This window comes from Mesoplodon densirostris, chromosome 1, assembly GCF_025265405.1.
Source record: "Mesoplodon densirostris isolate mMesDen1 chromosome 1, mMesDen1 primary haplotype, whole genome shotgun sequence".
Taxonomy (NCBI): Eukaryota; Metazoa; Chordata; class Mammalia; order Artiodactyla; family Ziphiidae; genus Mesoplodon; species Mesoplodon densirostris.
The window spans coordinates 147,735,553-147,757,867 of record NC_082661.1 but is presented as its reverse complement, the minus strand read 5'-3'; the positions used below and the strand labels follow the sequence as shown (position 1 = coordinate 147,757,867).

Sequence of the window (22,315 nt, the reverse complement as noted above, 5' to 3'; positions counted from 1 at the left end):
ACGCAAAAATCTTATTTAAAAATTGTAAGTTAAAACCAGATATTGTGTCTTACTACCAGAGAGCAGCTCCTATTAAGTCAGGCACCCCTCGGAATGCTAGCGGTTGCAGGCTCTTTGAACAGTGTGTATGATGTATGTGCGTCCATAGACAAACTCCTCTCTCTCTCTCTCTCTCTCTCTGTATGTCTGGCTTTCCAGATTTCATTATCAAAGAGGCACAGCCCATCAGAGAACTTGGTCAGCAGCCAGGCACAGTTTTTTCTTCTTCTTGTCCTTTGTCAGGTCTTTGTTCCGCCCCTGGCTACACTCTAACAGAACCACTTACTGGTGATTAAAAGGAGGGGACTCGGCGGCGGGGGCGGCGCCTGCGGGCGCGGGGGCCCAGCGATTGGGTTCACCCTCGGGGGCTGCGCTTTCTTAAGTGCCAGCCAGCGGCCTTCGGCCGACCCCCAGCCGAGCACCGACCCGTTGCCTCGGACGTCAGCCGCGCGTAGCACAGCCTGGCCACCGGCTCCCGTTTGGCGGCTGCGGACGGGTGGACAGACAGACGGACGGCGGTGGCGACCGAAGGCGCAGAGTCGCGCGCGGCGGGAGAGCAGAGAAATCCGCAGGGCGGGCAGGAGCCAGACCCGCAGCCTCCCGCCGACAGCGCCATGGACGGCACCGGCAACGCCACCCTGCTCTTCGGCCCGTCCTCGCTGCAGCCGGACAACTACACCTTGTCGCCCAACGCCAGCAGCCTGAGCCCCGGCCCAGAAGCCCCCCTGGCGCCTACCTCCAGCGCCGGCCCCAGCCCCGGGCTCAGTGTCGCGCCGGGGCCCGGCGTCAGTTTCAGCCCCGGCCCCACTCCGACCCTGACGCCGACGGCCGGCTGCTTCGCAGGTGGCACCACCGGCCCGAGCCCTACCCTGTTCGCTCAGCCCGAGGCCGCCCACGAGCCCCCGTTCTGGGACACGCCGCTGAACCACGGGCTGAACGTGCTTGTGGGCGCCGCCCTGTGCATCACCATGCTGGGCCTAGGCTGCACGGTGGACATGAACCACTTCGGGGCGCACGTCCGTCGGCCGGTGGGCGCGCTGCTGGCCGCGCTCTGCCAGTTTGGCTTCTTGCCGCTGCTGGCCTTCCTGTTGGCGCTCACCTTCTCCTTGGACGGGTCGGCCGCCGTGGCGGTGCTCCTATGTGGCTGCTGTCCCGGCGGGAATCTCTCCAACCTGATGTCCCTGCTGGTTGACGGCGACATGAACCTCAGGTACGGAGCTGCTGTCCGGTAGGCATCTTTCTTCTCCCAGTCAACCGCGTGTACAGCCATGCGTTCAAGACCAAGGAGGGAGGAAGGAGAGGCGGTTAGAATGAGGCGCAGAAGAGGGGAGAAGAAACTGGAGATGATGGGGACGCCCGGGCTTTGGAAGTCCAGGCAAACATGAAGAGGTAGGGTTGGAGGGGAGAAGATCTAGATGGGGACAGAGGTGCTCTGAGGGTCTTGGGGTCTCATCCACAGCTCCCTCCCCACCCTCCCTGAGTGTTGGGCTGTCAGTGCAGGTTTGCAGGCCCCGGAAGACAAAGGAAACTGGGAGGTCTGAAGCCAGGACTCACGGGAAATGTAAAAGCAAAATAGGACCATTGGCTCCAATAAAGAAAGTAATCTCATATATAAGACAGTATAATTGAGGTTAATCCAACAAGTAGTATTCAGCAGCTTTACCATGCCTTAAAGGGTGCTTTGGAGGATTAAAAAGAAAACAAAAATGTTCCTGGCCCTCACAGTCATCCAGACTGTAACCAGCTTAATAGGCTGTACAAAGCAGAGGGCAGCAGTCCTGAGATTTTTCTTCTCCTGCCTGGAGTTCATGTTTCAGTTGGGCTTAGCCATGCTGCTCTCTTGGTGCTCCCCTGGGATGAAGCAGGTTCTTCCCTGACTTCAAGCTGGGGGACTTGTAGTCTCCCCCGTTTTCTTCTACCCAATGTTCAAGCAAGGATCTTTGGCTCAAAGCCCATTCCGACTTCTGTTCATTCCCTTTTCTGCAGTATCATCATGACCATCTCTTCCACGCTCCTGGCCCTGGTCTTGATGCCACTGTGCCTGTGGATCTACAGCCGGGCTTGGATCAACACTCCTCTGGTGCAATTACTGCCCATAGGGACCGTGATCCTGACTCTCTGCAGCACTCTCATCCCTATTGGTTTGGGCGTCTTCATTCGCTACAAATACAACCGGGTGGCTGACTACATTGTGAAGGTAAGGTCACTCTTCCGTTTGCATACTTTACACACGTAGAGAGTCCTTGGTCTCTGACCCATGACTGAAACAGTGAGAAGCTTGGGAAAGAGGAGTAAGGGAGAAAAGGACTGGGTAGCCCTTGCATGGATAAACTTAAAAAAAAAAAAGAAAAGTTTATGCCACAAATATAACTTCTGTTCCATCTTTTGGAACTTCAAAAATAATAGCTTTAATTAAGACACCGGGTTAATTAAAAACAGCATAAGAGAACTATCAGTATTCATAGGATGAAACAGATCATGGGGGGAAAAGATGACAGTGCAATTAAATGGCAACATGTTTTCCACTAAGAAGTCATGTATTACTAAAAATCAAAGCAGGTGAAATAAAATTAATAGGATTTGTGCAGTACTTTTGAAATGCATTACAGTACTCTACTTTTTAAAAGTGGAACTCTAATTCTGAGAAACTCTGTAGAAGTTTCCTTTAAAATGTTTTATTAATTTTCTAAAAGTAAGTTTACACTAATAAGACAAAAAGTAATTTAAAAATTACATTGTAAAAAAATTACATCGTAGAATATAATAGAATACACAAAACATTGACTTTAAAGCACAAAATAAAATTAGGTCCTGGGTAAATAATGCAGAATATATTCACATTACTAAATTTGTGTTTCTTTTTCCTTCCCCATTGCAATATTTCATATGTTTTTTAAAGGTAGTGGAAGAATGGGATTTCTGTTATTTTGTGCAATATTTCCAAAATTGCTTTATTTTTAAAAAATTGATGCTTTTTGTAGCAGTAGAGATTTTGTAATAGTTGATTGGAGAAAAAATTTAAATATTTCTAAATTAAACTTTCTTTAAAAACTCAAAACTAGTAGTAAATAAGAATAAATCATGAACAGGATTCTCATTTTAGGAAGTTAATTAAATAAAATACATAACGAATTAGTCTAATTAGTGTAAAATGTACATGCAAATTCCTTCAGAGAATGAAGAGAAAAAGGATCACTCTAATGTTTCAATTATGTAGATTTTAGAAGACAATCTTTTGTGTTTTACTTATATTATACGAAAGTAATCTGATTATACAGAGGGGCTAACTTTTATTAATATGAAAAATAGAGGGCTCTTTTCAGTACATATATCCAGCCTTGAGTAAAAAAATTATGCGCTATTGTAAGCATATATATACTCTGAATGTAATAAATATATATGTACATGTAAATATACATATTTGTTATATGTTACACATAACATATCTATAGATCATCTTGAGATCATTAAGAACTTACTACGCTTGATCATTAAGGTAATACTATTAATGTGATGGCATTTACTATAAAACCTTGGGAATTCTAAGAGAAAGTCAAATTACCTATTTCCATGCTAAAAACAGGTAAACATATTTAAATAATAGACAATTCAATAAGATAGTGTAACTTTGAGTTTAAGCTGAACCTATTCCATAGCCAGCACACTCATTAAGATTCACTTCATATTTTTATACTTTTGCAAACACTTTAAAATGAGCATTCAGTGTCAGTGTTCACCCAAATGATTTTAAATGGTTCAAAGGAAATGTTAGAGCCAATATTTTCACAACGAAGAATCAGATTTCCTCTCAAAACTATTGATGTAAACACACTTTGAAACTTAATATAAGTTTTGATTTATAAAAGTTTGGTTTCTGCTAATTGTACATTTGTAACATGAGTATCTTATATAATAATTATTTCAGCACCACTTAGGGTAGACTTTTTGACCAGCCCAGATAAATTTTGAATAATCTTTTAAAGAATATAAAGTATATGCCAACCCCATAGACTCCAAAGGGTTATCCTCCCAGATATCTAGGGAACCAGAAGCAACACTTAAACTGTTCTGGATCTGTAGTCTCCCTCACAGACACCCACCCAATCCCCTCCCCCATTAAAAAAAAAGCTACCGATCTGAAGGAGAACTAGGAGAAGAATTTTTAGGTTTCCACCTTATTATTTACAAGCCTGTCTTATTTGCATGAGTGAAATGTACCAGTCAGACATCAAGGTGACACACTGTTTTATACAGTCAATTGTTTTTATCTAAAATCCTTCTATTATATATAATAATTCCTAAGAGTCATTAGAGACTTACATGTGGGAGTTTTCTCATGAACAGGTGAAAAAGCAGGGAGTTGCAGGATTACAAAGAATTCCTCACATCTTATGTTTACATTTTTTTCTTTTCTCTTACCTAATCTAAGAGTTGGTAATTGTTTGGGTATTGCTAACGATTCTCTGAGCTATGAAGTATTTTGAAGGTTAAAAATATCAGACACTCAGTTTCATAAATCAATAGCCTTTTATGTCCTGTGTAAAACCAGAACTAATTTCTTATGGAAAACACTGGGTCCTGTTCAGGGAAAGCAATGTCCATCTGTCCCACTCTATTCATCAGACCATACCTGGTGTCTTGGGCTCAATTCTAACTGCTCTGTTTTTAAGAGGCACATTCACAAATTAAACGAATGCTTAGAACAGTCAGGACTCCAAAACAGTTACGGAATGGAGGCTGAAAGCCTGGGATAGTCTGCCCCCAGAGAAGAGTAGCCTTCCCCTCATAACTGGTTTTTAAACTTCTGGAGGCTGATTTGCAGGAGTAGTCGTCTGTCTGTTCTGTGCTGCTCCTGAGGGCCTATCCAAGACAATGGCTGGCAGTTATAGAAGGCAAATGGTCACTAGACATAAAGACAGGTTGCCAAACAATTAGAGCTGTCTGACATGGCCTGGACGCCTCCTGAAGAGGTGATCTACCCATTTTCAGAAATACTCTGTCAGAGACTTTTTTTTTTTTTTTTGCGGTACGCGGGCCTCTCACTGTTGTGGCCTCTCCTGTTGCGGAGCACAGGCTCTGGACGCGCAGGCTCAGCGGCCGGCCATGGCTCACGGGCCCAGCCGCTCCGCGGCATGTGGGATCTTCCTGGACCGGGGCACGAACCCGTGTCCCCTGCATCGGCAGGCGGACTCTCAACCACCGCGCCACCAGGGAAGCCCTGTCAAAAGACTTTTAATGGCGAAGATCTCCATTCTGTGTGGGAGGTCAGACTAGATGACTCTCCTCTTCCAAGAGCCCAGGATCCCCTTGCCTGAATCCCTCTTCAACTATCTTATTTTTGATGGCTTGTTTATCCCTGTTCTTTTACTAGGTTTCCCTGTGGTCTCTGCTAATGACGCTGGTGGTCCTTTTCATAATGACCTGCACTATGTTAGGACCCAAACTGCTGGCAAGTATTCCTGCAGCTGTTTATGTGGTGGCGATTTTTATGCCTTTGGCAGGCTACGCCTCAGGCTATGGCTTAGCTACTCTCTTCCATCTTCCACCCAACTGCAAGAGGACTGTGTGCCTGGAAACAGGGAGCCAGAACGTGCAGCTCTGTACCGCCATTCTAAAACTGGCCTTTCCACCGCAAAACATAGGAAGTATGTACATGTTTCCCTTGCTTTATGCCCTTTTCCAGTCTGCAGAAGCAGGGATTTTTGTTTTAATATATAAAATGTATGGGAGTGGAATATTGTACAAGCAAGATCCTCTAGATGAGGATGAAGATACAGATATTTCTTATAAGAAACTAAAAGAAGAGGAAATGGCAGACACTTCCTATGGCACAGTGAAAGCAGATAATTTAATTATGATGGAAACCACTCAGACTTCGCTCTAAATATGGGGATACACAGGAGAGTTTATCTTACTGAAATATTACTTCATGTTTATGGTCTGTGGTAGTGTCTGTGGTTTACATAAAGAACAACAATTGGTTCACATTATTATACATGTAACAACTTTGATCTGCCCATTGGTATATTAACCAAGCGTTTTCATAAATTACAAATCAATGTCGTAATATAACTTGCACCTGAGACTGCAAGGGTGCTGCCTGAACAAATGTGCTTTTTGGTTTTTCACCGTTACCGATTTCTATGATTGTTTCAAATATTAACTCTTAGAAAACAGGGTCTTGGAAATGTAGAATTTTGATGCACTATCTTATATGAGTAAAAACACGCTATATTTGTAAAGCATAATTGAGTTTAATGTAATTGTTGTTAAAAAAAAGTGTGCTTGCTCAGCTTATAAATACTTGACATTGTTAATATTTGACCTGTATTCAGAAAAATCCCCAAACAGGTCTATTAAACAATGAAATATAGTATTTTGTCCAACCTGTATCAAATCAGAGAAAAATTACATCAACGTATTTGATTACTTGACCTGATATCTATTTGTAACGAGCCGCCAACATGTTTCTAGTGGACAAGGCATTTGCTTTCAGCTGGGGATTGATTTGGTCTTTTGCATTTATGTAAACACACCCTAAATCAGTTTCTCTTTTGGAAGGATTATTTGGTTAGGAAAATCCGTAGAGCGACTGTCTACCCCTGAGAAGAGCAACAGTCATCAGGCCCTCGTGGTACTCAACAGCACCTCCTGGTCACCGTTTGAGGTGTGGGGTTGGGGGCGCGGCGGGGGTGGAGTACGTTCTCCAAGGGAGAAAACGATTAGCCTAGTCACAGATGCCCTGGAATGCTTTCCCTATGCACTTACTGAAAGGGTTCAATGAGTAGATTTCTCAGGGCAGCCCTGAGATGATGAAATAACCTACAATCTGAGATCGTAGGTATCAGACCCAAAGCAGTTCCCCCAAATCTTCGCATTTTTTGCCCACTAGCCAGAGGCAATCAGCCTCGCCTCAGCTTCCCGGGCGGCGCCGACGATCACCCAGGGCTGGGGACCACCTGGCTCAGCGAATCGCCGTGATGGTTCTCCTGCTGGTATCCTCTTCACCTGGAGCCAGTTCACTTACAGACCAGTTCTGCTTCGCAAAGAAAGCCTTCTTTGCGGATCATCTCAGGGTATTTGTGCCAGCCTCCGGGTGTGGAAAGTTCCCACACCGAGAAAGTCTGGCAGGGGCCCCTCCGGCGGGGACACCAGCGGGTGGCGGGGAGGGTGCGGGGGGCCGCGCAGCGCGGCCAGCGGGGGTGGGGCCCGCGCCCGGCTGCCCCCGGGAGGTCGCCTATTTAGGACGCAGGGGCGGGCAGGAGCGGCAGGGGTGCGCTGATGGCTGCTCTGGGGGACGAGGTGCTGGACGCTTACATGTACCCGGCGTGCGCCCTCTACTCGTACCCGTACCCCTACCCCTACCCGGCCGCCAAGGGCAAGGGAGCGGCGGGCGGGGGAGGCTGGCGGCACCGGGACGGCGGCTACCCTCCGGTTTCCTCCTCCTCTGACGGCGCGGCCTCGTCGTCTTTCCCGGGCTACGGGCAGCTGGCAGCCGCCGAGTACTTCCACAGCTACCAGCGGGCGCAGCTCATGGCCCTCCTGTCGCAGGTGGGCCCCGGCCTCGCCCCGCGGCCCGGCCGGGCCAGCATTCGGGACGTGGCCGTGCAGGTGAACCCGCGCCGCGACGTCTCCGTGCAGTGCTCGCTGGGGCGGCGTACGCTGCTGCGCAGGGCCCGCGAGCCCGGCCCTGACCTCGAGGGCGCGGCGGGCGCGGGCGGCAGCTGCCCGGCCTCCCCGGAGCTGGCCCGCCGGGGCCCCGAGCAGGGCAGCCCACCGAGCGGCGCCCCGCGGCCCGTGCGCTTCCCGCGCACCGTGGCGGTGTACTCGCCCGTGGCCTCCCGCCGCCTTGCCACCCTCCTGGAAGGGGCCGAGACTGCGGCGGCCGAGCAGAGGCCCGGGGCGCCGGACGGAGAGCGAGGGCCGCCAGCTGCGAGGCCCCGAGGACCCGAGGAGCCCGAGGAGGGAGAGGGGTCGGCGAGGAAGGAGCCCCAACGGCCGCAGTCCGAGGAGGACGAGGCCCAGGCCGGCGTACCGGCGAGCGGGGAGCAGCCCCCGCCGGTGGCCGGCGCCCCGGATGCCGCGGGCGAGAGGTGGTCGCCGCGGAGCCCCCAGCCGGGCAAGGAGCGCCTGCGCTTCCAGGTGAGTCCCGAGTCGGCCAGGGAACCGGAGTGGGAGCTCCAGGGCTGTGCGCCCTCCTGGCTCGCGTCCCCGTCCCCGCCCCGCGGCTGCTCACGACAAGTGGAGGCGCGCGCTCCCTTAGGCGCGGGCACTTCTGTGTGCCTTTCGGCAGCTGCTGAAGTCGTCTTTCTCCGGCAGAATTCAATCCAGTGTAGTTTGCGTGTTGCTGCGATGGTAAAACACCGGTTGCACAGGGGGTGGCCGAGGAAACGCCCTTTTAACATTCTTATTCCGAGCGTATTAGCTGTATAAAGCTCTGACCACGGGAGTGTAGCCCTGTGTTGATCCTGCACTGGATGATCTAGGATGGGTCTCGGAGCATCAGAAGGTGAACTTAACTGGCAAAGGGAGTTGATTCCCAAGGATCCCACTCACATTTTCTCATTCAGTGTGTTAGAAACCGTTAACAATTGACTTCTGGGGTCCTAGTCAGGATCTTCTCTTGCCCTTAAGACGCACCCCTCTTCAGAAATCTAATAGCACTGCATCTGCGCTGTGCTGCATTGCTGCCTGAGAGGAGCAGGCTTGGAAGGCCAGTTGGTACTTGCCTGAAACTGAAAGAGCTGGAGCACACTGAGGGGTTGTAACCCAGGGGAGTGGAAAGGCATGAGAGGTAGTAAGAGGCCCGGAAGAGCCCTTTTGGGGTCTCTTCCAGGCTCCCCAGGGCTGTTTAGTGGGGGTGGGGGAACACAGAGTGAATCAAGTTTGTGCACAAGCTGTGCACACTCCAAGCTGTGTATGATCTTAAGTCTTTACCTTCCTGGGCTTCAGTTTGCTCACCTGTGAAATTGCTCAGTGTCCTCCAAAGTTCCTTCCAATTCTAAAGGCCTAACTCCAAAAACTTGTTTATAACTTGTTTCTCACTGAGAAGAAGAACTTAAGAATAAGGTAATACTACTTTTGTTCATATTATGTGTGAATTATGGCTTATCTGTATTTTAGATTCCCAGCACCACTGTTTGGTGGAAACTTAATTAGCATAGAGAACTTTTTTCAAGGTGTTCTCACCCAAGATCATTTTAGGATGCAGAGTCTAGTTTCTTTTCTTGAGTTTAACCACTTCATTCATGTGTGTCCTAAGATCAGACCTATTCTACAGAGAGAAGCCCTCCCTAAAGAACCCCAAAGTTCAGGAACCCTATGTGTTTGGTTTTCCCCTTGCCTGCCTGAGGGAAAACACCTGCTTAGTAATCTGTTAATTTGCTTTATGAACCAAGATAATCCGGTACATAAAATTCCGGTGGGCCCTCGCTTTTCTACTTAATTAAGCCATTAGCTTTCCTAATGATTACGTGGTGGAGATGGACTATGAACCTGATTCTACTTTCCTCCAAGATATGGAGTGGAGTTGCCAGTTTTAAGTATCAGATCCTTTCCAAGCTTCTGAGATGAAGGCTAATTCAGATGTCATGTTGGTTAAACTCTGCTATCCTTTTGCTCAGTTCTTAGAACAGAAATATGGCTACTATCACTGCAAGGACTGCAACATCCGATGGGAAAGTGCCTACGTGTGGTGTGTACAGGGCACTAACAAGGTAAGAAGTGCCCTGTAACTGGCATCATCCTGACAAAAGGTTCAGGAGGGTTTTGCTCTAAGTTTTTCCTCTTTCCCATCACAGGTTTACTACAAGCAGTTTTGCAGAACATGTCAGAAGTCTTATAACCCTTACCGAGTGGAGGATATCACCTGTCAAGTAAATTGAATGTTTGTATTTTGTGTTTGAACTGGGTAGTGATTAGAAAATTTGGGGGTAGTTTCCTGAATGTATTTCCTAAAAGAGCGTAGATTCCCAGTGACCTGAGGTTTTGATTTCTTTCTGGAAGGAGTTGTAGAAATAACACTTAACTGGGAAACAAGGCCTTGGTGTTAGTTTTCTTCTGCTCTTGCAAACCTCGGTCATGTGAATGTCTCTAGACGCTGTTGCTTCACTTGCCGTGTGGAAGAATGTTTGCTTTGCCTGCGACTCAGCTGACTGTAGGAGAAAATAAACTTAGAAAACAGATTATCTTTCTACTAATACGAAGTAGTAAAGGTTGACGGTTTTACCCAAATGCGTTTTATGAAGCACATACCCAAGTTAAAGTATTTAGTAAAAGCACGGGTTTTTTAAAATTTCCATTTTGCCTGTGAGTTCAGGAAGGGATTTGTTTTAAAGTAAACCTAAGTTGCTTTAGCTTTAACCCTAAGCTTTATGGGGTTAACTGGTAACACGTTGCTTGTTACTATTAACTGAGCACTGTACTGTGATAAAAGGCTCTGATAATCGAAGAGGGAGAAGTGGCTAAACTTGCCTGTTAATCACACGGCTAGTGGAGCTTGACTTGCCAGTAGAGACAGCCTAATCAATGCACTTGACTCCAGGTGGGTGCCGGATGCGTGAACACTGCAGGGTGGGTGGAGAGAAATTAAGTATGGAAAACTTAGACTCATCTAGATCTTGGGAGAGTAGGGTACATTCTAAAGTAGGAGAGAGGAGTGTGACAATGAAAGTGGACTTTCTAACCACTCTGCTCTTGGCCCAGCAGTTGCTGCTCTGCCTTCTGCCTCAGCTTGAGGTCCTTCGGAGCAGGGAGAGGGCCAAGGTTAGCCACTGGTGCCAGGCCTGCTACTAGTTCCTGGCCTCACACCTTCGATGTTGTTAAACTCCTCTCTCCTGCTTGCTTGTTCCCTACCCTTCAAGGGCAGGGACAGATTTCCTCTTAAACTGTTTTAAAAGAAACTTCACACAATTCAGAATTGAATCCTGTGCAACATGGGAGCAGGACTGCATGATAAAATGCTCTATTCCTCCCATCCTTCTCCTTGCTAGGAAGGGATGTAGACAGAACAAGATTAGCACAGGACTTTGCTTAGCGTGCATTCAGTTAGTATTGCAATGGACTAGAAAAATAACTTTGAAGTTCCAGGACATCACCAAGTGTTTATGTTCTGTATGTACTTCTCACTTTTTTTTTTTCAGAATTGTAAACAGACTAGATGCTCCTGCCCAGTAAAAGTTCGCCACGTGGACCCCAAAAGGCCCCACCGTCAAGACTTGTGTGGGAGATGCAAAGGCAAACGCCTATCCTGTGACAGCACTTTCAGTTTCAAATATATCATTTAAATGAATGTGAAAAAACCAAAACACTGGTCCCGCTGAACGTGTGTGTGCTAGTGGAGCAGACAAGTGAGCTTTTTTCCATGCCCCTCCTCCTCTCTGCCGCTCCCTCAAAATACTTCGTGAAAGGCTGTATTTGACGAAGCTGTCAAATAAAAGCATTGCAAAATTGATACACTGCGTAAAATCCTTAAGATTTAGGGGAGCCTGTCTTGTCTTAACAGTCTGGGCCTTTTACTTTAATATCTGTCCATTGCTTACAGAGCAACCAGGCTCTGAACTAGGATAGTCACTTGAGAGAAAAGTGTAGAGGGACTCACATGGGAGGTTTACTACTTGTAGGTCTGTAGGGCTGATGCCTATAAGAAATTAATTGAATAAAAAGCCATCTATTAAAATGAGCATCCTTCTGGGGCAGGTGGAGGCTAGAGCCAGGCCTTGACGTTTGAGGGGACTCTGATGTTTGGGGATGGATAATGCAGAGTCAGAACCCAGAATGGATGGGCCTACAGCTGATCTCGGTTTAGTCGTTGCTGAGGGAGAAAGGCTGTGAGAACTGGTGCCTTGCTAATCACGATGTCACAGGTACGGATGGGAACAGGGTGGCTAAGGGCAGCTTTAAGATGTTAAATAACTTCAAGTGGACTTCGGCTGGTAATTTGTTAACTTGAAAAAAAAAGCTCTCCTAAATGTATTTAAAGATTCAGTTAGAGGCAGCTTTATTTAGCCTTTGTCATTATGGACTTGCAGTTCTGTAAGTGGAAGCAGTGTTTGGCGCCATCTAACACAGGGATTCTCATCCTAACCTGATTACCAAGCTTTCTACCTGATTACCAAGAAAACATGAGACCCGGCACCAGCGCTCTCCCGGTGCAGGGATGGGGGTGGGGGATGACATGAGGGATTTTAATGAAATCAGAGTTGAGAGCTGTTGATTTCTTGGTTACAGAAACCACATAATTGGAACCAGGTGCTAATTAGGCCTCCTTCCAATTTTCTGAGCATCCCATTTTTAAGTTAACCCTTACTACCTCATAGACCATATATAGTAAGTCTGTTAACATCTTGGATGCTTGTATGTAGACAAATATGGAAAATAGAAACGAAAATGAGTTTGAAGTCTCTAGAACTTTATAGCAAGGGGGAAGGCCTCTAACCATATGGCTTGGTAAGGTGTTTGTAAAAAGGCAGATTCTTAGGTCCCTGTCTCTACTGAATCACTACACAGAGGTGAAGCATTGAATAGGCGCCCCCTGTATTGCTTATGGAATTGAAGTGTGAAAACTACAATTGAGTCAGCCTTGCATTCACCGTAGAAAAACATGGCTGTGGGCTCTGCCCTCATAAAACTTCCAGTGTATCGGGTAGATGGCCATTAATTCCTGCATAAAACTTCTGCCCTGCACTATGTAAGACCTACTTGGTGCCTGGTAGGAGAAAAAAAAGGGATGACTTGGGGAGGTCAGGGAAGCCTTGCCTAAAAAATGACACTACAGCTGAGCTAAAGTTTGGATGAGTTGAATTAGACAAAGAGGGGAAGAAAGAACTTTTCCAGACTAAGCTAATGTGTGCAAAGGCCCAGTGGTAGAGAAAGCCAGGAGGCCACAGGGGCAGGGATGGGGATGATGGCAGGTGCAACTGATAGGCCCAGGCTGGAAGGACTCTGGACCTTGCTCAGGATGACTGGTTTTCATGTCATCAGTAAGAATCCACTGAAAGGTTTTAAAGCTGTGGTGGGGCATGGTGACAGATTCACCTTTTAAAAAAAGTAATCACTCTGGCAGTACGGTGGATGCCTGTTAAACCTGTAAGGAGTCTTGCAAAGATCAAATGGTGGTGGGACAAAAGAGAAATGAAGGATGAGAACTCTAGGTGTGGGTGAAGGTGATGTGTTTTGTACTAACACTACTAACTCCTGATGTGGTGGTTGAGGGTAGGTACAGGGAGAGGAAACCGATCTGACTCACATGACGTGCAAGGGGTACATAATATTCACTCTAAGCATTTGCTGAATGAAGAACAATAGCAATATACCTTCAATGAGTCCTAGGACAAATTCAATGGTTATTAATACAGCTATTAAAATGGCTATTAATCATTCTTTAAGCTTAATATTGTTTGCCATTAATTTTCCTAATAGAGCAGCTAACCCTGTTTTACAGCTGAGGAAAGCAAGGATCAAAATATGTGTTACTTAGAGTTAGTGGCCATTCAGACATTGAACAAAGTGGTATAAAAACTCATGATTCATGAGTTATGGTGATAACATTCTACTAATAAGGCACTGTCAAACTGTATGTATAATTGGAAATTTATAAAATTGATTTTTCTTTGAGAGATTGAGAGGCTAGAAGGCCAGAATACTGTTCTCTCTGGGTGTCAAGAGAAGTGATTCTAGTTTTGTTCATATTTCTTACATTTGCTAAAGTGACAGTGGGTTACTTTGAAAATTTAAAAATAAGAATGCCATAAAGTACAATTATTATCACATTGATTCTTATTTCCTCTAGTGTAGGTTATGCTGGTGGATGAGCAGTTCTCATAGACCAAAAGGAGGTACACTCACTCTGGCTTTGGTGAGTCTGTTCCAAGAAAACGTCTGACGATTTCCTGAATTTAAGGTAGATTGTGGGCTGTACCACACCCTCCATCTTATATCACTAAAAGTAGAAAATATTTTCTAAATTGTGTTAAAAATCCTTTGGATTTTTCTTCTTTGGAGAAACTGCCAGATATCTTTTGTTTGTTTGTTTTTAAATTTTTTTTTTATTTATTTGGCTGCACCGGGTCTTAGTTGCAGCACTTGGGATCTTTTTAGTTGTGGCATGCGAACGCTTAGTTGCGCGTGTGGGATCTAGTTCCCTGACCAGGGATCAAACCCAGGCCGTCTGCATTGGGAGCGTGGAGTCTTAGTCACTGGACCACCAGGAAAGTACCCAGATCTCTTATCTTGTGTGATTTTACAGACTTACTGTTTAAAAATGATAAATTTAGTGGGCAAAGGAAAAAGTTTATATGAGCAAAGACTGGGCTCTGATTGGAACTAAATAAGGTGTTTAATAAATTAAGCATTTGATATATTTTGTTAATAAATGCAAACTTTGGACCCAGAGGACAAGGAGCAAAAAATTATAGGTTTTAAGGAAATCTGATTTGCAAAAGGACAATCCTAATGACTTTATATCTGCATCTTGCTTTCTGCATGTGCATTAATCTTTATTACATTATTAATAGGCTTAGTTATATATAAATAGGAGAAGGAAATTTCAACTGTTTGGAAGGTTTGGTTTGGGTAATTAGTCAATTGAACTGAATCTGTTCTCCCCTTTTGAAGGAAAAATATTTTTAAGAATAATGAAGGCAACATTTGAAAAGTTCCTTAATTATGCACACTCTAATCATTCATCTTTTCTTAAAATACAACACAAACCAACAGCTACAATGCTTTTTATTTTAACAAAAAGGATATAAGGAGGGTGAGAAAAATAGGGGATGGTAAGATAGGCTGTAAAGTGTGGTGTGTCTCCAGACACCCACCCCTCTCTTCCTGCCCCGCACCCAGAAGTTATTAAATAATTTAAAGGACACCATTTACAGTACCAGAACACCATCAAAATAATTGTTTTTATCAGGGTCAAAAAATACAGTGATTATGAATGTGCTGTGACCAGTTACAGAATTTTACAAGAAACATAACTCTAGTCAGCAGTCCAGCGGCGTGCACAGGGCCCTCAGTTAATGCACTTGAGCATAATTACATTTCTGGCAGGGGTCTGCACCACCAAGAAAAGGCAAAGCCAAGCATTTCATTTCTACATTCTAAGCTCTGGAATCCCAGAGCCCAGTTTAAAAGAAAAGTCACAGTGGATAAGAGATGCATATAAAAAATACAAGGTGTTCCTTTCAAATCAGAGGAATTGTGGGACTACATTCATTTCTTTTACAAAATGCTATTTAAAAAAAGGACAGAGAATCCAGTTCATGTTATGCTACAGGCTTGGACAGTGAATAAGTATATTGCATGTTTTGGTAGTCAGTCTTCAGGCTTCCTTTCATCTTCCCCCATAGCCCCAGGTTCCTTTAGGGTGAAACATGTGAGTCCTGAATAAACATATAAAAATGCATTTGCATCTCTCTTCTTGAATTCTGCAGACTTCAGGGCCTGCAAGTCATATATTTTACCATCAATGACCACAATTTTTTCTTTAGCTTTGTACACCTCTTCTTGTATAACAGTGCATTGCACAAATGTACAAGAAAATACTGGTTTTAATCTATACAGTTTCTATAATAATTATGGAGTAAAATAAGTTAACTTTTCTAATGAGAAGAGCTGACGGGCAGCATACATCTTTATTTTACATTTTAAAGTCTCTGCAGGCATCTACTTTGGTTAGTTATCAACAATCGTAACATAAGCACTGATCAGAGAACTGAGCAGCATTCCAATAACGTTAACAGATATATTATTTCTTTTTGAAATACTGGGAAAGCCCAGTTTTAAAATATTATTAAAATGTTCTAACATTTACACACTATGAAGAGTTAGATCTAATAAAATAAAATTTTTTCAAAAATAATCTTGCAGTGCTCTTTTAGGCATGCTCTGAGACGTTATCACCAAACATCCATACCTTGAAAATATGACTATCACATATTCACACATCTCAGCTCGCACACACACACAATTCCTTATACAGACCAAAAAACAAAACACCCACGCCCTTATCCCACATGTTGGGGAAAAAAAAAAAAATCAATGGTTTTTGCAAAGAAGTCTTTCTGTGTATATCCATCCGACTGGATGTTCTTCATGTAGATGATTAACTGTCAGTTGTTGATTATGCTTGTGACTACTAGAAATCCAAGCATCTCTGCAGGTCTTCAGCTAAAATGAACCAGCCTCGATTTCAGCCTCATTTCACCTGCTTTCCAATGTCTCAGTATTAGAGGCCATTATTGCAGACATTCTTAGAATTCTTTTCTTTCTCCAGAAAGTAATATATTTGTATGCATCACTTTTAGCCCTTTTCTTTTCACATAGGTAATTAAAAAAATTCTTTCTTCACACAGTTATTGTGGGAGGTATTGGCAGCTGTTAAACGATTCGTTTTTTTTCCCTTCAGCTCTGATTCTGACGTTCTTACTTTTTTACCCTGGTAAAGTTTGACAGTGAACTGCAAGGGTCCATAGAAGGTGCTTGTTAATATTCTTAATCGCCTTCAGTTTAGTCTCTTCCTAAATGCCTGAAGTTTCTCAGAATCCAGTGCTCACAAAACTTCCAATTGGTTTGGCCTGTGCTAGGAGTTGGTATGACTGCACCATGCGTAGAGACTCTCTTATTTCTAGATTGAGTTCCATCAATTTGTAGTTGGCTTCTGACATGTCCAGGTCAGAGCCTATGACTGCAAAGCTTCCCGTCTGGCCCAGGGTCTGGTGATGGAAATAGATGTGTAACAGTGTCTGGACAGGGTCATCTTCACAACTGCCAAAGATATCGTTGGGCCAGAGAGATCTGAAAACACACAGTATTTTTAAGTCCTGAGACTCAAAGTAATTATTAAAGATAACTACTTTTAAGTTAATACCTATAAAAATAATTTCCTTTGGAATCACTGAGGATGTTTTAATATTTGAGCAAACATTACTGTGAAAGTATCACAGTATGAACAAAATCTAAAATTGGTGTCATTTCATTGGTAACTGTACAAAATAAGGTCATGTTTTCCTTTCACAAAGACATAATATTGAAACATCAAACTGAAAACCAAACCCAATCTTTATAAACTTCCAGTTAGGTATAAAGGCATCTCCTATAAATTTCTTCACAATTTACCTGAAAGCTTTGACTTGTGCTACAGCTGATATAAATTCCTTATTTTTCAAAGTTTCAATTAAAGTATGAATGGCAGTTTCTATAGTAGTTTGTGCAGCTTTGGAAATGTCAATTTCTTCATTTTCTGAGGCGGACTCGGCTTCTTTGAGGATACTTTCCAACTGGGCAAGTTCCTCTGACATGTTGAAGACCTAAAAGAAATAAATATACCTTAAAAGGATCAATTTGTTCAGTAACAACAAGAGCATTTACTTGGCTGTGAAGATACATCGAATGGTGGTAGTATTTTCTCTTAAATATTATTTTCAACTGTTAAACTTAGTCCTTATGGGCGGTTAATATTTCAAGTTCTCTATTCAGTTGGAATAAATAATTTCAGCTGCCAAATAGTAGCCTTTAAATACTCTTGATAAAACAGGTTGTCTTAAGTGTAATAACTGTTACATTGTAATAAGTTAAAATAATTGGTTGCAACCAACGTTTATATTGGTTTTAACATGTGACATATACTTCATCTTGGATAGTAAAAATACATTTACGTTATTATTTTGCTAACAGCAGGCCTGGAATTATGGGATGATCGTGAAAAAAAATTTTGACAGTAATGAGAAGTCTTTATATTTTAAAGGGTTACTTACCCAGGGTATTTTATATAAACCAGTGAGTGTTTATTTTTTTAAATAAATTTAACCACTTTAGAAAGCGAAGTGATTTCCTCGGTGATAGTTTTGGTACCAGTGGTTGACAAGGGGGAAAAAGACTAAAGTCCCTACTTTTGAATCTATTCATGACACGATTTCTAACATTCTCAGTGCTCTTGACATGTTTATTCTTGTGTGCATTACTTGAACTACAGAAACACTATGTGGACAAGATGTTAGGGGGTTTCATAATACAATTTTGTCTTTATTGAATTGACATGCTTTACTTCATTTTTGATTACAGATGATCTGTTGCTGCTACTGCGACCTTTAAGGTCTCGGATCTTTTAAGATCGCTGGAAATCTGCTGTCAGATTTACTAACAGGTCCTGAAATAGTACATCATTTCAAAAACCAATAATGCTTAACTGGGGCGGGGTGGGGAAAGATTCACTATAAGCGACTTCTCACTTCATCGCTCCTGCAAGGAAATATGTATGTATGTATTTTAATTTCCTAGAATCAGTTACTAATGCCTAGTACAACTGAATATTTACCTCTGCTTCATTTTTAATTGTGTTTACTTGATTGATAAGTTTACAGTAGGCTTGGAACAGAAGCAGCAATTGAAAATGCAATTTGTATAACCTTCGGCAGAGCTCCAGTTCCTAGAAATAAATAACACTGTGTTAAATTTAGGTGTTATTTTCCATATTTGACTAGACAACATATTTCAAATAAGAATTTATAAGTAAATAATTGTTAAAATTTATTCTGAGCTTTATTTTTCTGCAGTAAGCAAGTTAATATGGTATGAAGTTGATGAAAGACAGATGAAAGATGCTCTGAAGACTGGGATTAAAATAAAAATTTAAAGATTATTGGTTACATAATTCATTTTTAGTGTGAAGCACATTTTCACATTAGACAAACAGAATTTTTCAGCAGGCAATAAATAGAATGCTTTAAAAAGAATTCACTAGAACTTAAAACTTTAACTTCATAAGGAGAAGAATTTACAAGTGCATATATGCTTGCCACACTGAGATGTACATCTCACTGCATTTATCAACAAGTGCTTGATAAAGCGAAAAGTAAAACTGGATAACCTCTCACCTAAAAAGTAAGAATAGTTTGTCTTTAAAATGAGTTCCTTTTTTTAAAAAAAGCAAATTTGTAATCTCACTGAAACAAGACAATGAAATTAACAAATGCACTTGGATTTTTAAATTAAGAAATATAAAAGGAGACATGTTAGAGATGTGTAAAAAGGCAGCCACTAGTTGTACAGATTAATTATAAAACCTCATTGTCTTTGTAGGACTGAAACATTTCATGGATTAGGGCTATGCAAAACTGAAGCACACACTACTCTTAAAGCAGTCCATGACAAAACATTGCTAGGTCACAAATGGCAAATGAAAACCAGTTTGTCTGACATGGATAAGTAGTCTATAAATTAAGACAGGTCACTTACTGCTAGAATTTCCATTTGCTAAGCAAGAAGGTGATCGGGTCACAAAAAATACAAAGGAAGAAAAAGACCAAGAATTAGTGTAACAAATCATTTTAACTAGGGTCACAGATGTCCCAGGCAAACTGAAGAACATTTAAAATTACACCCAAAAGAAAAATTTATGATGCTATTTCCAGAATAAAACTTTTTAGACATTTATTGTAACAATCCAGGGTGTTTTTCACTCTTTGCCAAATAACAGCTAAATTACATTTAGGCTATAGTTTATTTCTTGTGCAAAAGCTACAAAGAATAAAACTAGTGGGATATTGGGAAAGTTGGCTACTGAAAGTGGTCTTCTATCTGGGTTTTTATAGCCTTTCCAAAAAAAAAAAAAAGCCAAATGTAATAAATTTCCATTAGTAAAGTGGAAAACTTCTGATTAGAAAATATGAAATGATTTGCTCTTCTCAGAAAAGAATTGGTTTATAATTTTATGTAATATGCATTTGCCTATGAGAAGATTCTCTCTGGCGTGGCTCATTCTGGGTTGCCTACCCTTTGCTGTCTAACTAAGTCCTAAGTTGCCGTAATTAGTGCTGAATCGGAAGGTAAAATATTGAGAGCAGTTGTGTGTTTTAAATTGTATTGCAAATGTAATTTAGTAAACCTCAGAAATTCAACCCAACTAGGTTTGAATCAAATGAGGTAATGTAAAATACACAGTGAAACGTCCAGTTTATGGAATATTTAAAACTTATTACATTAAAATATCTACAGCAACTTAGACCTAGTCTCATTAATGGAGAAGAATGACTTCTAATTAAAACAGCAATCGCCATAATGTAAATATTGCTTCTAAAAGTCCTTTTTGAAATCTGCTTTTCTAAATAGTTTCCTCTGAAGCACTGTTTATATAACATTTATTCCTATCAATTTAGAAGGGATTTGCTAAGCAAAGGTGAACTTCAGCTCCGTACTGCTTACCATAAATTATGTAGATGGTCATCCTGTGAATATTAGCTGAGCACAATCCAATGTCAAACATATTAGCATATCTAAATTTCTGAGGTTTTACTTCATACAGTTTTATATGGAAACTAACAACAATTTAAGCTTTTAAATATTTTTTTTCACTTCCATTAGCATAAATAAAAACTGACTCTACACACGTATTATCCAGAGCATCTACTTTGGGATGTAATGGAAAAGAAATCACTGATAAAGTTTACCATCACCACAACTGTAGGAAATAACACAGACATAATTAATTTCATAGCTCTGAATTACTAGAAATCACGCTAAATATGTTAACACTGTACATTTAAAAATATTGCTTTTCAGTGTACTGAAATTTGCATATACAGCCTTAATTTATTTTTAATATTTATTGATTGCTTATTATGCAAAAGACTATACTGGTATACAGCAAAAGACAATACATAATGTTGTTCAAAAAGGGACCCCTGCTCTCAAGGAGCTGAATGTGAAAGGAGACCTAAGATATCAATGGAAGTCTTCAATGTACCGAGTTCTCAGTTTTCACTTAGTAGAAAATCTCAAGCTATATTAATTGACATAGACTCCTGGAGATGGAACTCATTTTCTTCAAGGTAGAAGGGGTATAAGAAATCACTTAGTCTAACCACCTAATTATATATGAGAAAAGCAGTTTGTTACTTGCTTAAGCCATAGTGGCAAAGACAGAATTAGAACCAAAGGATCTAATTCTAGTCTGAGGTTAATTCCTTATCTTGCCTCGTTTCTTTCTTTACACAGATTATTTGACAATTTCTTTATGACAGAGCAGGATTTGGAGTCAGCCTTCCAAGGTTTGAATCTTAATCTATTTACTTACTGATATTAGATAAATTAGCTTCTCTGAGCCTCAATTTTAATTTGCATATACTTTTTCTCATTTATTTTTGAATATTTATTAATTGCTTATTATGTATCCTCATCTGTGTAACGGGGCTAATTACAACATCTACTAGACAGAGCTGTAAGGACTGAGATAATGAATGTGAAATGCTCAGCACAGTGCCTGGCAAATAGCTTACATTTATTGAGAGTATACTGTTATTTTCTCAACATTTCAGTTTTGTAAAACTTCACATTTTTATTACAATAGTACAATAACTTACAGTGACTAGAAATCTGTAACAATCTGATGTTGTCAAAGGTTAGAATTCTCATGTCAAATGCAAAGGGTGTTAACTGATTAATACATGTTCCCCATATGAAGTTATACTTCTATTAGAATGATTTGTAGGTCTGAATTTTATCCTCATTTAATGTATGTGTTACATATGTGCACTTTTCTCTAAGCAAATATATTACTATTATTTTCACTGAATTTTATACTAGCAAAAACCATAATTTATCCAATCAGAATTTCAGCTTCGGAAGGGCTAGTATGAATGTATATAACATTACTCAGGTTTGTTATCCTGACCAGACTTTATCTGTAGAGGACTAATGCAGAATGAAAAAATGTTTAAAGAGGCAGATGCAACTAAAAGTCAACCTGGACTGTCCAGATATTCATCGAGCTTATCTATGGAATGTTATTAAGCTTCAGTCATAAGCTGGCCGTTCATTTTTATTAAAGTGAATTTTTCATTACTAAGCCAATATTCCACTGAACCTAACTTTTACAAAGATTGTTCTGATAACAAAAATGAAAAATGTTACCAATATTCTTTATTTCTAGGAATATCAAGGACATTTGAGAATACATATTATTTTACCTGATACAGAAATATAGCAAAACTAAGAATAAGAAACTTACTTGTGCATCTGTGTTTATCCTATACATGTCTTCTTTGGCACCAAATGTCCTCTTACAATTGTCTAACCACTGAAGAAATAAATAACAGTAAATTTTAATAGAGTAATTGCACAATGTATAATGAAATAGGTAGTGTAATGGCCTGCTCATATAAAGTAACAATCTTGGACCTCCCTGATGGTGCAATGGTTAAGAATCTGCCTGCCAATGCAGGGGACACGGGTTCAAGCCCTGGTCTGGGAAGATCCCACATGCCACAGAGCAACTAAGCCC

General features: G+C 41.8%; 3 protein-coding genes across 9 annotated transcripts in view; 2 read left to right on the top strand and 1 right to left on the bottom strand.

Annotated features, from left to right (window-relative positions):
* The first annotated feature begins 650 nt into the window (after positions 1-650).
* Positions 651-5,923, top strand: SLC10A4 (solute carrier family 10 member 4). The gene is made up of 3 exons (XM_060091128.1): positions 651-1,249; positions 2,026-2,236; positions 5,411-5,923. Exons 1-3 carry the CDS (start codon positions 654-656, stop codon positions 5,921-5,923), a joined length of 1,320 nt encoding a protein of 439 aa, XP_059947111.1. The 5' UTR covers positions 651-653.
* A 1,397-nt stretch (positions 5,924-7,320) lies between these two features.
* Positions 7,321-11,324, top strand: ZAR1 (zygote arrest 1). The gene is made up of 4 exons (XM_060091114.1): positions 7,321-8,181; positions 9,663-9,755; positions 9,840-9,914; positions 11,181-11,324. The coding sequence occupies exons 1-4, from the start codon at positions 7,321-7,323 to the stop codon at positions 11,322-11,324; spliced, it is 1,173 nt and encodes a 390-aa protein (XP_059947097.1).
* Positions 11,325-14,757: 3,433 nt separating this feature from the next.
* The window catches only part of FRYL (FRY like transcription coactivator), a 252,295-nt gene continuing 244,737 nt past the window's right edge, over positions 14,758-22,315 (bottom strand). For 6 of the 7 annotated variants that reach the window (XM_060110201.1, XM_060110192.1, XM_060110228.1 and 3 more), the window contains 5 exons: positions 22,043-22,111; positions 19,273-19,290; positions 18,353-18,463; positions 17,155-17,345; positions 14,758-16,833 (listed from right to left, as the gene is read on the bottom strand). In XM_060110201.1, coding sequence (XP_059966184.1) covers positions 16,575-16,833; positions 17,155-17,345; positions 18,353-18,463; positions 19,273-19,290; positions 22,043-22,111 — 648 coding nt within the window. In that variant the 3' untranslated portion in view covers positions 14,758-16,574. The remainder of the gene's footprint in view (positions 16,834-17,154; positions 17,346-18,352; positions 18,464-19,272; positions 19,291-22,042; positions 22,112-22,315) is intronic. The other variant, XM_060110246.1, reaches the window with a different exon arrangement.